Genomic DNA, 14,880 nt, shown 5'->3' with positions numbered 1-14,880 from the left:
AAACTATGAAATACTTAATATACTGAAAAAGCTTAGCCAAAGAATAGCAGAATTACTAGCAAGAATCAGCTTCAGGTTGATAAGGTATTTATGTTTCAGTAGAGCAAAGAAGAAAAATGGGAATGCCATGAAAATACTGTGAGACTTGGTTGCAATTTTGGTTTTGCATTTAGCTTTTGAAAAAGAAAAACTATGCATCCAGTTAATGCCCACAGAAGTGAATCAAAATCACTCTATTATAGAAGAATCTTGCATCTGTGTGTACACACAGAGCACAACATACACAGAGCACAAACAAGACATACAAGCAAGCAATACACACACACACACACACACACACACACAGACCTCTCTGTTGGAAAAAGATACACTCCCTCTCCCCAAAGCAAATATACGCTATGAAACACACAGAATATACCTTACATGGTCAAATTAAGCAAAACATATGCCTTGACTCCCGGATAAATCCCACAATTATCAAAAACCAGTCTGGCAAGGAAATCATACTACAGAAGAAAATCCTGTAGTCAAAATACGTTATAACTCCCAAAGCACAAGTCAGGTGCATGTTTAATTAACTTCCCAGGTCTCATTTATGTTGAAAGATTTAGGAGGAGGAGGAAGAAGCATCATCACCTCAAGCTTCCATTTTGCATGTTATTTAATTTCTCACATTCAAATGATCCATGCTGCTTTCAGGTGCAACCTCTCCCATCCCTTTACAGTATCAGATGGCTTTTATCTGGCCCATTAAAAAGTTTGAGTACTAGCAGGAGGTACCTTTAGTTTCACAATTTATCAAATTAATTTAACATGGAGCAAGTCCTCTGTCTCCAGCAACACACAATTCTTTATCAGACTGGGGGGCAGATCAAAAGCCTTCTGACAGACCTCAAGTATACCAGAGTCCCCCAAGCCCAGAATGCACTTCAGGCACACTGAGAAAAAGCCCAACATGCTCTCCACAAATCCACTCAAAGCAGTGCAGAAACTCTTGGTAGCATCTTGAAAAGGTTTCTCAACAGCTTGATGCAGAAGAGGACTGACATATCAGCAGATCACAGTACCATATGATTCACTGTCAGTGCAAACAAACTTCACACAACTCCTTGCCCGATGCATTTATATGTATTGAGACCCCATCACAATAAATGGAGCTGGACAGTGACTCATTTTTATATACACTGTGGCCATATTCTCTAGCTTAACATCCTAGAAAGCGTGCATCTTATAATGTGTTCAGTATTTTATTCAGCTATATATTTAAGTATTTAATAAAAGCAATTATTTGGATTGTGCAGAGATGTCAGATAGAAGGCCACAGAGTTTCAAGAGAATGGTGCCAATTCTGGCTCTGTCACCATACTTCTGGTTTCAAACAAGGCCATTTCCAATCTTCACTTGGAACACAGAGAGGATAAGTTTTAAATGTTAGGTATAATTCTTAAGCCAGTATTAGTTTTAATGCCCCAAGCTATAGTGAATTTAGAAAAGATTACTGTTTTCTACTTGTTTCTTTAAATTTTACTGCCATTTAATAAATTAGAAACTAGCAAGGAAACATATTGGCCAGACATTAATATAACACATGCATGGAACAGAATACACGCTTTCTCTCTCTCACACACATATCTATAAATACATATATACACACACATATACATATAAACAAACACTCCTAAAATTCAAATCAAAATGTAAATGGCAAATGGGACATATTTTAGAAAATTCAATATAGTATTTCTGTGGTCTATATATTAAAAAAGTTCATTTATGATTAAAAGTTAGTAGCTTGTTACTGATTTAAAGTTTCACTGAAAGACAGCCTTGAAAATAAAAGTTTGGAAAAAATGCTATCATTCGCAGACATGGTTCAAAGAACTAGCTAACATGGTTTCTAATTAAGATGAAACAAAAGCCTGCCTTGTTTTACCACTTTGTTTCCTCCCACCAAAATCTTCATCATTTGTAAACCTTGGTTTTAAATGTGACCTATAAAATCTTTTAATCTCAGTATGGGTTGTGAGGTGCAGCAAATTTCATCTGACTTTCCCATCCTTCCCCTTTTAAAATCTCCTTCCTATTTTCATGCTTTGCTATTTAATTGGGGAAAAAACATTTTAAAAATTCAGCCAGCTTGAAAAAAAGTTTTCTAAATAAACATTCAACCCTCAATGTGGAATTTACAAATGCTTAATGGGTAACACACAAATCTTCCTTCAGAAGAATTTACAAGGTAAGAAATGGTGAGGTCAGTTAATACATTTTGAAGGAAGGGAGGGGGATAATCATCTTGTAGATTTCTACTCTCCACTAAGCTGCAGTTAAAAAGGAAGGACTTTTAGCCATAATTTAATGGGCTACTCTTTAACCTAATCCTATGGATTATTTACTCAAATGTTAGTCCTACTGAATTCAATAGGGCACATTTTCCCAAGCAAAAAAAAAATGCTTCCAAGATTGGATCCTGGAGTATATGATGTGCCAGTGACATTGTCAGCTGCACAATCAATTCATTGAAATTACATTATTTCTCTTAAATATTGATGGGTTGGCTCTATTTAGTATGCGTGTCCTAAGAATTCCACCAATCAGTTTTTTAACAAAAGAAAGTCTTTAGCACTCCAGCCGTACATTTTTTAAGTGCCAAGGCAATCCTAAACTATCTCAACAAAGCGAGCCTTTGCTGGCAGCTAGATTTTAAGAACCCATTTGGTCTCATCCAAAAGAGCAGAATAACCCCTCAATGGCAAACAGTTAACAAAAAGGAGAACTGTGAAATCTGATCTATGAGCAAACCAAGGCAGCGCTAGCTAATAAAAACAGTCCAAAGCAGAAACACAGAAGATTCAGAACAGACCATCCACTCCAGAACAAACAGCCAAAAGACTTTCCAAAAATCTACATCCAGCTGGCACATGAGAGAATGCTATGGAATTTCTGTAACTGAAACAGCCTCTGTCCTATTTCAGGATGAAAAAATGGAGAGGAAAAGCAGGAATTCAATTACAAAAGTTGAATTTGTTTCAAAGGTTTGTGCGGGAAAACTTTCCCAATGGAGCATGCCTAAGGAAAGAGAAATTCTCCCCAATCATTGTGGGTGCGCTCTGTTTCCTTGAGAATCAGAAGTCCCTCCATAAGGTTCAGTGCCTCAAGCACACTATTTTTTTCCCATTAGCACTGCTGTGAACAAACAAAAAGTTATGTGGTTCAAAGTCAAAGCTTCAAAACAAGCCCACCAGCGCGCAAGACAAATAGGGAGGGGGAAACTCTTTCACACCCCAAGCAATTATGCTGGGAGCTTTTGTAATTGTTTGTTTTTCACCAGTCTTCTGTTTATATACAAAAGTACAACTGAAAATATAGTTTTGTTCTCTGTACACGTCTTAATATTTTTCCCTACAAAAAAGGAAAATCTTATCTGCATTTCTAAGCAAAATAAGGTAAAACAAAATCGCAAATCTCTTCACCAATGAGTCCAGTGACACCGCAACAGCGCTCAGTCTAAAGAAATAATGTCTGGGATTACGCCGAAGAGGGAAGCCGGGTCTGTGCTACTTCTGCTGGCCACGGGGTGACCGTGGGCCTCCCGAATACTGGTGGAGGACACAAGGCTGCTGTTGCTACCACTGTTGCTGCCATTTGTGGTGGGGAGAGCAGCGCTCCCTCCTGTGTTCAGCTGGTCCAGGAACATCTGCGATGAAGCGTAGGGGAAAAAACGGGAGTGCAAGAGTTCTTGATCGTCCGAAGTGGAGACAGCAGCCGCGGCCAAAATGGAAGTGCTGTAATGCTGGGAGGAAGATGAAGGGCTGCTGTAAGCAAGGGGGATCGAGGCCACTGGGGCACTTTCACCACCAACCCACACTAGGGAGTGGAAGGAACAGTATGTACACACTTCCCAAGCCCACACCAGCGAAAGGCCCTGCTAAATCTCAGAGCTGAAGCCCCTGCACCAGGGGCAAAAAAAGGGTGTGCTTCCGATGTTCAACAGCCAGAGAGGAAGACTGTGTGCCCTGTGAATATCAGTCATAGCCTAGGAAGGGAGGTTGAGGCCCTCTGGGAAACTTATTAAATGGCAAGAGGGGAGATGATAGGAAGCCGGTGAGATTTGGGCTGGGCAGAGCAGCTCTCCTTTCTGAACTTCACTGGCAAAATTTTAGACTTTTGTAATGCAGTGGACATCAACACAACATCAGGGTGTGCATTTTAGCACACCGAGACATTCATTACCTTACTTTTCAAAAGACTACTGATGAGCAATATCAAATTCCCTCAGTAACCACATGACCACAAGCACAAAATAAATGGGGTGTGAGAGACACAAGCATCCCAAGGACCCAGAGGGAGGCGCGCTACTTCTAGGACAGGATTCTGGAAGAGAGTTTACTCTGATTCAATATTCCTTTGGAGATGCTGAATTGTGGAGTCCTTGGTGCTCTCTGAGCCTTGTTTTCTTGCAGGCGTTTCATTGCCAGACTAGGCAACATCTTCAGTGCAAAGAGGGAGTGAGCCTTGCTCTCAGTTTATATACCGTGGCTTGCCCTGCTTGTGTTGGTGGGGGTGTTGTTCTCTCCGTGGGAGTTCCTTGATTGGGCTGTTGTTTGCTGCTTGGTTGATTGAGTTAATAGTTCCTTGATTAAGGTGTATTGTGCTGTTCGATTGTTCATCTGGTGTTAACCCTAGTATTGATTTTTGCATATCTTGGTATTGATTGCTGGCAAGGGAGTGTACTGGTCTTTTGACTTTTCTATTGTCCCTTTTGAATGGTATGTAAATGTTGCTTACCTCTATGTGTCTGTGGATGGCTGCTTTGTCTGAGTCCCAGGCTTCCAGGAATTCTCTGGCGTTTTTGGATTTGGCTTGGTTTAGGATGCTCACAGTTTCCCAGTTGAAACTATGGTTGAGTCTGTCCATGTGTGGTGAGATTAAGGAGTTCTCATTGTGTCTTCTGACTGTTAGTTGGTGTTGGTGGATGCACTCTGCTAGTCTTCTGCCTGTCTGTCCTACATAGTGGCTGTTACAGTCTTTGCACTGTATGTTGTAAATAACTCCTGTTTTTTCTTCTTGGGCTAGTGGGTCTTTTGGGTTACTTAGGATGTTTTGAAGAGTTTTAGTTGGTTTATGTGCTACGGTGATGCCGTGTGGTTGTAACAGTCTGTTGGTGGTTTCTGAGATGTTTCTGATGTATGGCAGTGTTATCCTTTTCATAGCTTCTGTTGGCTGGGTTGCAGTGGGTTGGGTGATGAGACACTTTTTGATAAAGTTGAGGGGGTATCCATTTTGCTGGAAGATGCTGTATAGATGATCTTTTTCCTTTTTCTGGTGTTCTGGATTGCTGCAGTGTGTAAGTGCTCGTCTGAATAATGTTCTTACACAGCTCCTGTTGTGGGTGGTTGGATTGTTACTTTGGTAATGGAGCACTTGGTTGGTGTGGGTGGCTTTCCTGTAAACTTGTGTTTCTAACTTGCCATCATTTCCTCTACTGATGAGGATGTCCAGGAATGGTAGCAAACAAGCAGCAAACAACAGCCCAATCAAAGAACTTCCAAGGAGAGAACTCTTTGCACTGAAGATGTTGCCTAGTCTGGCCATGAAACGTCTGCAAGAAAACAACCAGGCTCAGAGAGCATCCAGGACTCCACAGTTGAACCCGGAGCTACACATATTCGCTTAGATGCTGAATTGACCAGAACCTCTGTGTGTTCTAGAATCCAGCCATTCCTCTTGGTGCATTGTTGATCCCTTCCAGCCATTGCCAATATTCCCCACCACCACCCTTATGTGACGTTCAGGGTGGGAGGGCACCTTCATGACAGTATTCAGGAAGATGGAGATGTTTCTGACAGCTTTTAATCTGTAGCTTTAACCATCAAGATGCCAGGATGGGTGGATATTTAGGAATATTGTATTATGTATTGCTTTTAAATGTATTAGTTATACTCTAAACTGCTGGGATCTTTTGGAGATTCTGGAAATATATGAACACTGCAAATAAATTAATGTACAACATACCTGATTGTCTGCTGGTAAGAAAGAAAAGAAATCCAAGCCTGTGGGAAACAAAATGAAAATTATTTCCCTTTCTTCAAAGAACCAGCCAGAGTTTACCAGAGAAAACGGCGGCATCTGAGGCTTAACCAAATAACTGCTGGGAGATGAATCTCACTTGACGCTGCTTTGCTCAATATCACCAACTGCCACTTCTCCCTCTCCCCCACTGTCCACGATTGTGGGCACCTAAGTTTTTAATGTCTTCATGACGCTACTGGGAGAAGCCATCTGCCAAGACAGGGTGAGGCATCAGGAATATGCTGACAGCACCACCTCAAACCTGGCAGAGATGCCGAGAGATGCAGTGGAGGTCCTGATCCAGGACCTGGAGGCTGCTGGGGCCTGGATGAGGAGAAACAGCCTCAGACTGAACCCTGTCAAGAAGCTGTGGCTATGGATTCTGAAACAGACCAAGGTCAGAAATAGTGCATCTGGCTCGGGATAGGGCAACACTCCAGCAGAGGGAGCCGGCTCACAACTTAGAGATCCTCCTGAACGCCTGGCTCTGCTTAAACAGCAGGCGGAGGCTGTGGCTTTGAGGGCCTCTGCACAATTATACCTTATGCACTAGCTGTGGCCCTTCTTGGATGGGTGGTTTTACTCACGTTTCAAACACTCATGTTCTTGTCCTCTTGTGACTTAATTACTACAATGTGCCCTACATGAGGCTGCCCTTGAAGACCATCTGGAAATTTCAGCTGATGCAAGATGCAACATCTTGGGTAGTAATGGATGCACCTGAGTAACATCATTACTTCAAGAGCTACACTGGCTGTGGTAGCGCAATTATCTTCTGAGTCCAATTTAAGGTGTTGCTTGTCACCTTTAAAGTCAGGGACTAGTTATCTCTGTGCCCACCTACCGCAAGTTGAATCTGCCTGTCCAGTAAGGTCTGGGTGAGAAGGGTTGCTCAGGGTCCCTCTGCCAAAGGAATGTCACCTTCATGGACTGCTGACTCAAGCTTTTGCAGTGATGTCCACCTTCTTTCAAACTGTTTGGCCCCAGATATCTGGGCCACCCACTCTCCTTTCCAGAAAGCCATAAAAACATGGTTCTTCAGAAAGGCATTTGGGGACATACTGATTGGTTATAACTGTATTAATTTATTTTTATTTTTAATCTTCTGATAAAAGAATCTTCTGTAAAAGCTGTTCAGATCTCCAAAAGTGGAGTAGCATATAATTGTAGTAATTAATAAACAAAATAAAATAATTCTCCTTTCTCACAACTCTCCTCTGTGTATATGACAAAGGGACTAAGACCCACAAAAGCCAATTCAATACAAGTTTGTTGGTTTGTCTCCAAAGTGTCTTAGTTGTTTCTGCTGCAAAAGACTAACACAGTCACTGCAAGGTGCATCCTTTCCTCTTTCACTTCACACAAAGGGTCCCAATGGTAAAATACTGTCATTCCCCAGAAGATTCTGGCCTCAATCCCCAACATCTCAAGTATCAGGAGCCCACCTTGGAGGTCATAAGACATGGGAGTCATATGAAACGGATGCCTGTAGTCCTGCAGAAGTGATGTGTTGATGTAGCTTGTGTCAACAGCTGGAAGGCTGGGGGTTCTTGAAACAGGAGAGACTTGGTGGGGCAGACTTAAAAGGCTAAACAGGAAAAGAAAGCTTGGAAGTCAAATAGAAGATGACTGCAGATCCCTCCCACAATCTCCTGCGCCAAAACACTGAGATTCAGAACTAGATGTTTGTATTGGTAGTCTTTCCAAAAAGTCACCTGACAAGTGCTTACTTTGTCATTAAAAAACTATCTAATTGTTTCTTTCTCTTCTGTGGCCTTTTTATTATGCCTTGTGCCTTGTGCTGCTAGCTTTCAGTATTTCTACAGCACACAGAAACTGAAAAGGGATCGATTTCTCCTCTGTGTCTCCGAAAGCCACTAGCCATGGGAATCTCTCCCTCCCAGACTGGGAAAGGGTGAATGAAATTCCATGTATAATTTATGCAGCACAGCCTTGTCAGAGCTTAAGCCTGATTGAGACATATGGTTTTTTTCACCTCAGAATATGGGGCTGTGAAAGGCTGCCAGGGTGATATTCACATATGCAACCTATTCATACAAGCTTATATTTATGGATCAAAAGTCACAGAAACTGAAGGAAACCCTATTTTGTCGCCCAAATACCAGTAGGAATGATTTGGAGAAATAAAGGATCCTAAAATGAAAGTGAGAGCTCCATCTGCACGTCCTATTTGGAACCCTGAATTGTCACAGGTCTCTCTCACACTGTAACCATCTCACCTCTTGCTGTTAATGGGTGATGCAGGAGACAGAGATGGACATCTCCTCTTGACAGATGGTTCCTCTTCCTCTTCATCTGATGAGCTGTCAATGGTTAAGTCAATTACTTCAACTTTCTTATTTTTGTTTGACTGATGAGAAGACACCTGATGATCTACAGAAGAACTTAAGCAGCCTAGGAACAGTCAAATGTTGAAATCACAGTAAGTTTAAGCCAAGTGTCACAATATGGACAATTATGAGTCACATAAAACCGCAAAGAGGAAAATTTTAAAAAATGAAAGGCAGGTAAGTTATTGTGAAACTCACCTTCTACACCATTAAAAGATGTTGTCACCTCTTGTGCCTCTTTTTTTGATCTCATAGGAGCCCATGACCCATCTTCCTTAAATTGAATTTCATCACAATCTGTGCAGTATTTCAGGATTTCCATAAACAACCTATAAAATAGAGGCTTCCTTAGAAATCACACCGGAACACATAGGAAGGTATATCTAATAAGCAATGTTCAACCTCTGAGATCTAATAGGGAAAGGCAGCGTCAGTACCTAAGACATTTCCAGGAGAACTCTAGAACAGTATTTGTCCCACCTAATTACCAACTGTTACTGGCTTCTGAAAGGTACTCACCCGTCAATTATTAGATGTTCATAGGGTGCTTTTTTGTCACAGACAGGACACACCCAAGTGGGTTTCTTTTCATTCATCTGAATATACAAGGTGGCATCAAAACACTGCAGGTGTGAGCAAGTCAGAGACCTGCAAGGTATTCCTAGTCGCATTTTGCCAAGCTTTTAAAAGAAAAAAAAGTGAATTGAATCATTAAGTCTGAAATACAAATAAAAGTTGGCTTAACAAAAAAAAAGAGGCATTTCCAGATCAAAGCCTCTAGGTAAAGCAAGAAAGTACACAGGAGAGTAGAAGGCAAACTCTCCCTTTAATGTGTGCATGAATGGATTCATTCAACTTCTCCCACAGAGGATGACTCCCACCTTCCCAGTGGGGCATTCTTGCTGGATAGGCTGAATTAGCGTTCAAAGTCACATTGTATAGTAGATACTCAATGCAACAGGGAAGCCATTTTAGAAAAAATACACTTACTGGACATAGAAGAGAAACTCTTAAACTGGTTGTTGCTATTTCACTGTCAGGATCTGCAGTTAGCTTCTCTTTTACTGTCAGGAAGGAAGAAAACAAAAACGAAACTAGCGTTAGAAAGTACGTAACAGCCAAAGGCAGTGTGGGAAGCCAGGACTGCAAAATGGTGAATTTCTTGAGTTAGAGTCAGCAACACGGTTTGAAGTCTCCAGATGAGCTAATCAGCTGAAGAAGTGACAGTAACATCCCCCATGGGATACTGAACGCAGGAGAGGAGGAAGAAAAGAGGTGGGAAACCATGTGAACAGAACTCGGAGCATGACAGACTCAGTCCTGAACTAGGCCTTCTTGAGGACAAAAGAAAAGTCGGGTTTGAAAAAAGCATGCACTTTGAGGTGGTTGCTATAGTTCAGGAGGGCCTATTTTGTAAGATGTTCTTACTCGACTGAGAAAAACAGACCTGACCTCCCCAGAAAATGGAATCTCTCGCTGTGCGGCTGTTATTGGGGAGTGCACAACTTAGGCACCTTGAGAATCGTAAAAAGAAGCTGGCCCAATTTCCAGCTGTAGGAGGTGGCCAATGCTGGCGGTAAAGGAGCTGCTCAGTCCGCATGAGGGCCATTATCACAGTGTCTTTCTCTGGAAAGTATTTCGTATTTGGAACTTGCATAGAGTAGAGTAGACGTACTTAGTGCTCTTGAATGGTCAGGGTTTCTTATGCCTTTTATTCGTAACCTCTGTAGCAACACCGTAGAGGACAGCTGTTTGACAAGGTAGACAGCCATAGAGTAAGTCTGCAGGGAAAACACAAGAAAGAACTAAGTATCAGGAATGCATCTTTTTATTATTTCCAAATTCCAATGAAGTTTGGAATCAGAAGCAAAATTCACTGGCTTTTGGAAGATATGGTAAACGATGAAAGTCATTTTATTCGTTGCACTTAGAAGACATGTAGAGGTTTTGTGTGGAAAAAAGTAATACAATGCACGTCCTACATAGACGTAAGCAGTCCATTTGCTCCAGCTTTCCTTCTCCTGCAACTAAAGCATCTGACTAGCCAGGAATTGAGAGCTGAGTATGGCATCCAAACAAAGATTCATGAATTGTTGTACTGTCCAGGCACCAGATACCAGGATTCATTTTGGTCTGGGAGAAACTACAAAACTACCACAATTTTCCTGAGTTCTGATTTAATGCTATGTGCAAATACAGCACCTGCCATGCCTTAGGACTGCAAAGTAATATAATTCATGTAGGAGTTAGCACCATTATACTCAATAGGACTAGAGTAGATATGGACAGGTTTATATGGTAAGACTTCCTCTTGGGCTTTAGCAGAAAATCAGATGGAGAGGTGCCAGAAGCCACATTACATGACAAATCAGAGGTTCCCCTAATCTACTGCGTGGATTAGAACAATGTCTCTTATTTGTAAATATTGACTACACAGGCATTTCTTTATAATATGTTTAAGATTATCATTACATTAAAAAGGAACTGACATGTCAGGTTGCGTATGTATAAATTTGAAATCTTTTTAATTAAAATATCAAAACTAAATATGAAGGTTATCAGAAAACAGCTAAAGTTAAGAATAGATCTCCCTTCAAAGTATTTTTTAAAATACGTGCATTTTTAATTTACTAGATAAAGACGGCCCGTCAGAAGTGTCAACAACGTGTCTTTCAATTCACTCATAGGGAATTAGCTACTGCTACTATCAGAAAAATTCATCTTCAGAGCCATCTCATCTGTGACAAGGAAGCGGTGGGCAGGAGCGTCCCCACGGTCATTCCTTCCGTTCAAGATTGATTCTTAGATGGTATTCCACACATTTTAGTTCACGTCTGTATTCTGTTGATTCTCCTGATGAACAGGGTCAAAGCACAGTTTCTTGGGAGAGTATCTTGTGCCATTATCAGCCTTTCCTGTCGCTGGTTCACAACTGCTGTGAAACACTGACCTTAGACAGTCACAGGTGCTCATCTTGTTTTGTGTCAGAAGTGCAGGAAGTAGAAAGGGGGAAAGTATTAATTAAAAGTTAAAAAGTTAAAAACATTTAATAAAAATATAAAATTTATATAACTCTAGCTCAGCGCTGGGCCACACTGATGGCAGAGGTGTTTCCGATCCATAAGGCCCTCTGTGGGCATGTCGGTCCCAAAGGGCACTGTAAAAGATGGGTCGTTGTTGGAATATTGCCCCATTCGCAGCAAATGTCCTTGCCCTCAGGGAGAAAGCCCCATTTTTCCATATAATCTTTAGTACTGGCCAAACCAGTGCGCAATCTGTTTAAACATCTCCAAACCGTCCACTCCTCCTCCGAACCTCCAGGCAACTCTTCAAGCAGTTCTATCCAATTATAAAGCTGTTTTACTTGAGCTTTCCATCTTTTTAATCGTTCTGTTTGAGGTGTAGTAGCAATCTCCTCAGTACAGTCTAAGAAACTCTTTCTTGACTTCAATCTTTTTGTAGGAGGTACTTGGCCAAATAATGGGTGTGCCAGATAGTGTAACACCTTTCCATATTCCACACCTTGTGCCACACTCCTTCTAATGCCTGGTGGAGCTATTCCTGCCAAGATATATAATTTATCAAGTGGAGTGGGGTATAAACATTCATTAACAATGTGGCATGTGTCACTAAGTGCCCTATCCACCTGCGTAGAGTGCGCAGAGCAGCTCCAAATGGGGCAGACATACTCTCCCCCCAAGTAGCACAATGCAAGGGCGGTCCTGCGTAGAGTAGTAGGGTAAGCACCCCAATTAGTACAAGCCAACTTCTGGAGAAGATTATTACGGGAGGAAATCTTTTGCTTTAGTCCTTGGTGCTCTCTGAGCCTTGTTTTCTTGCAGACGTTTCATTGCCAGACTCGGCAACATCTTCAGTGCAAAGAGGGAGTGGGCCTTGCTCTCAGTTTATAGACCGTGGCTTGCCCTGCTTGTGTTGGCGGGGGTGTTGTTCTCTCCTTGAGAGTCTTCCATCCAGCTGTGCAGTTGATTGGAGGTTTGTATCTGACACTGGAGGGCAGGGCATTCTGTCACAGGCATTCATGCAGAAAGAACAGCTGTTCTTTGGTAGAAGTTTGCCTACCTGCAGATTTCTCCCATTTGCGTGCTTTCTGGAGCGTTTGACGCCCATATGTGGTACCAATCGAAGCAAATATTTGTAGCTCAGGGTTGAACTGTGGAGTCCTTGGTGCTTTCTGAGCCTTGTTGTTTTCTTGCAGACATTCCATTGCCAGACTCTTTTGGTTTAAGTTGCAACAATGTCTTTTAAAGGTTAATGTCCAGTGTTACACCGAGATAACATGGCGTCTCACAATGTGCCAGACTCATTCCATCCCAGATAATAGCAAGCCTACATCTGGCCTGCCTATTTTTGAGGTGGAATGCAGAGACATTAGTTTTTGACAGGTTAGGTTTTAGTCCATTCTCGTTATAATATTCAGACATATTCTTAAGAGCCAGAATGAGCTTGTCTTCCACTTCCTTGAAGTTAATTCCCTGAGCGGTAAGTGCCAAATCATCGGCATAGATGAAGGACAATGTATCAGGACCGACGGGTTGATCGTTAGTATATACTGTATATTGAATAGCAGGGGGGCAAGGACACTCCCCTGTGGGAGACCATGCCGCTGAACTCTCCACCGACTCTTTTTTCCCTGGAATTCAATGAAGAATTGTAGATTCTCAAGTATTGCCTCAATGCATTTAGTTAAAGCAAGATCGTGTGTAATATTAAATAATTTCAAGAGAACCTTCCTATGATTTACTGTGTCATAAGCCGCAGAAAAATCGACAAAAGCAGCTCCTGTGATTAAACCTAACTGAAAGCCATCCTCTATATGCTGGATGAGATTAAGTATCTGGCCTGTGCAGGACTTTCCCGGCCGAAAACCAGGTTGCTGGGGGATAAGAATCAGCTCAACAGCAGGCAGCATTCTATTTAGAAGAACTCTCTCATAGAGTTTTAAAAGATGGCAAAGGAGGGAAATTGGATGAAAATTCTTTGGGTCATCCGGTACTTTTCCAGGTTTCAAAAGTGCAATAACCCAGGCTTTCCTCCAGATCTTCGGAATACGATTGGAGGCCACACATACATTAAAAAGTGACAGCAACTGTTGCTTAGTGAAATCCCCAAAGTTTTTTGTTTGTTCAACATGAATATCGTCCAATCCTGCAGCTTTTCCATTCTTCATATCTCGAATTGCTGTTTCCAGTTCTCTGTCAAAGCGGGAGGTCAAGCACTGGCCTCCCCTTCCGTTGCCCTTGGAAGCCTGCATTTCTTAAGTCTCTCCTTAACCCTGCCATTTAACAACAGCTGATGAGCTATTTGGTTTGCCGTAATGTTCTTATATTGGCATGAATTAGTTGGATCATTATTCAGATGCTTTAAGAGTTTCCAACCCTTCTGGCTATTCTTTGTCAAATCAATTGATTCCAGGGTGGCCTTTCATTTCTCCCTCCAAGATTCCACGAGGAGCAGCATTATATTATCACCAGCTTCATTTGTTTCTTCAGAGGATGGGTTTTCATTAAACATTCTAACATAGTTATTAAGATGAGGCATAATACCTGGAGAAAGTCCTGATACAAAATGGGTCTGGCACCCTCTCAGGATGGATTGTCTGGACGCATGGCTTACAGCTTTAACAAAAAGATCATAGTTTTATGGTAATGGTTTAATATTTCACAATTCAGAATCAAGTACATTGGAGAAATCCCTCCAAGTCGCTTTTTTAAAGTTAAAGTGACGCCAAAACGGACCATTTCTTGGCCTAATAACAGAATGCACCTCGCATATTAAGGGTCTATGCTGTGAGTGAGGGATCGGATCCCCGACCCACTTGGTGCATTGGCTGCTAAGACTGTTACCCACAAAAATCAAATCAGGGTTATACCCTCTTCTCCACCTACCACTATTAAAAGAGGCTGGGAGTTTGGCATCGTGGATTAGAGTAAGTAAAGGCATTACTCTCTGACCAGAACTCCACCTCTTCTCCATCGCTGTTCATTTCGCCATATCCCCAGTTGATTCTATGGCTATTAAAGTCACAAGTGCTTGTCTCACAATAACTGAGAACAAGAGCTGGACTTTCTTGATTTAAGGTTTAGGAAGTTAGGAATTTTGGAGGGAATTCATAAAATGGGTGAAATTTGTACTTCACAGACAGCACGAGTTAATGGGGATTTAACCAAACCATGTGAGATCCAAAAAGGAACAAGACAAGCCCCTCTTGTCCCCTCTTTTGTTTATTTTGGTTCTTGAAATGTTGAGTAGAGACATAAGACAAGATGAGAAGACTGTGGGCATAAAGATGAGAAAAGAGCCATACAAGTTAAGAGCTTTTGCAGATGACCTGGTTTTGGTTTTGACAGACCTTTAAAGGGAATACAACTTTTAATGAGTAAATTAAAAGAATTTGGGCCATTAGCAGGTTTCAAGATTAATAAACAGAAGAGAAAGATGT

General features: G+C 41.7%; 1 protein-coding gene across 2 annotated transcripts in view; it reads right to left on the bottom strand.

Moving 5' to 3' along the window:
* Positions 1 to 1,247: 1,247 nt before the first annotated feature.
* Positions 1,248 to 14,880, bottom strand: part of PIAS1 (protein inhibitor of activated STAT 1) — a 73,577-nt gene continuing 59,944 nt past the window's right edge. For both annotated transcript variants that reach the window (XM_063313862.1, XM_063313861.1), the window contains exons 7-14: positions 10,096 to 10,201; positions 9,411 to 9,484; positions 8,940 to 9,100; positions 8,619 to 8,749; positions 8,310 to 8,484; positions 7,515 to 7,657; positions 6,013 to 6,050; positions 1,248 to 3,790 (exon numbers count right to left, since the gene is read on the bottom strand). In XM_063313862.1, coding sequence (XP_063169932.1) covers positions 3,500 to 3,790; positions 6,013 to 6,050; positions 7,515 to 7,657; positions 8,310 to 8,484; positions 8,619 to 8,749; positions 8,940 to 9,100; positions 9,411 to 9,484; positions 10,096 to 10,201 — 1,119 coding nt within the window. In that variant the 3' untranslated portion in view covers positions 1,248 to 3,499. The remainder of the gene's footprint in view (positions 3,791 to 6,012; positions 6,051 to 7,514; positions 7,658 to 8,309; positions 8,485 to 8,618; positions 8,750 to 8,939; positions 9,101 to 9,410; positions 9,485 to 10,095; positions 10,202 to 14,880) is intronic.

This window comes from Candoia aspera, chromosome 13 (assembly GCF_035149785.1).
Source record: "Candoia aspera isolate rCanAsp1 chromosome 13, rCanAsp1.hap2, whole genome shotgun sequence".
NCBI classification, from domain to species: domain Eukaryota; kingdom Metazoa; phylum Chordata; class Lepidosauria; order Squamata; family Boidae; genus Candoia; species Candoia aspera.
The sequence above is the reverse complement of the archived record's forward strand: the minus strand, read 5'-3'. Positions and strand labels throughout refer to the sequence as shown.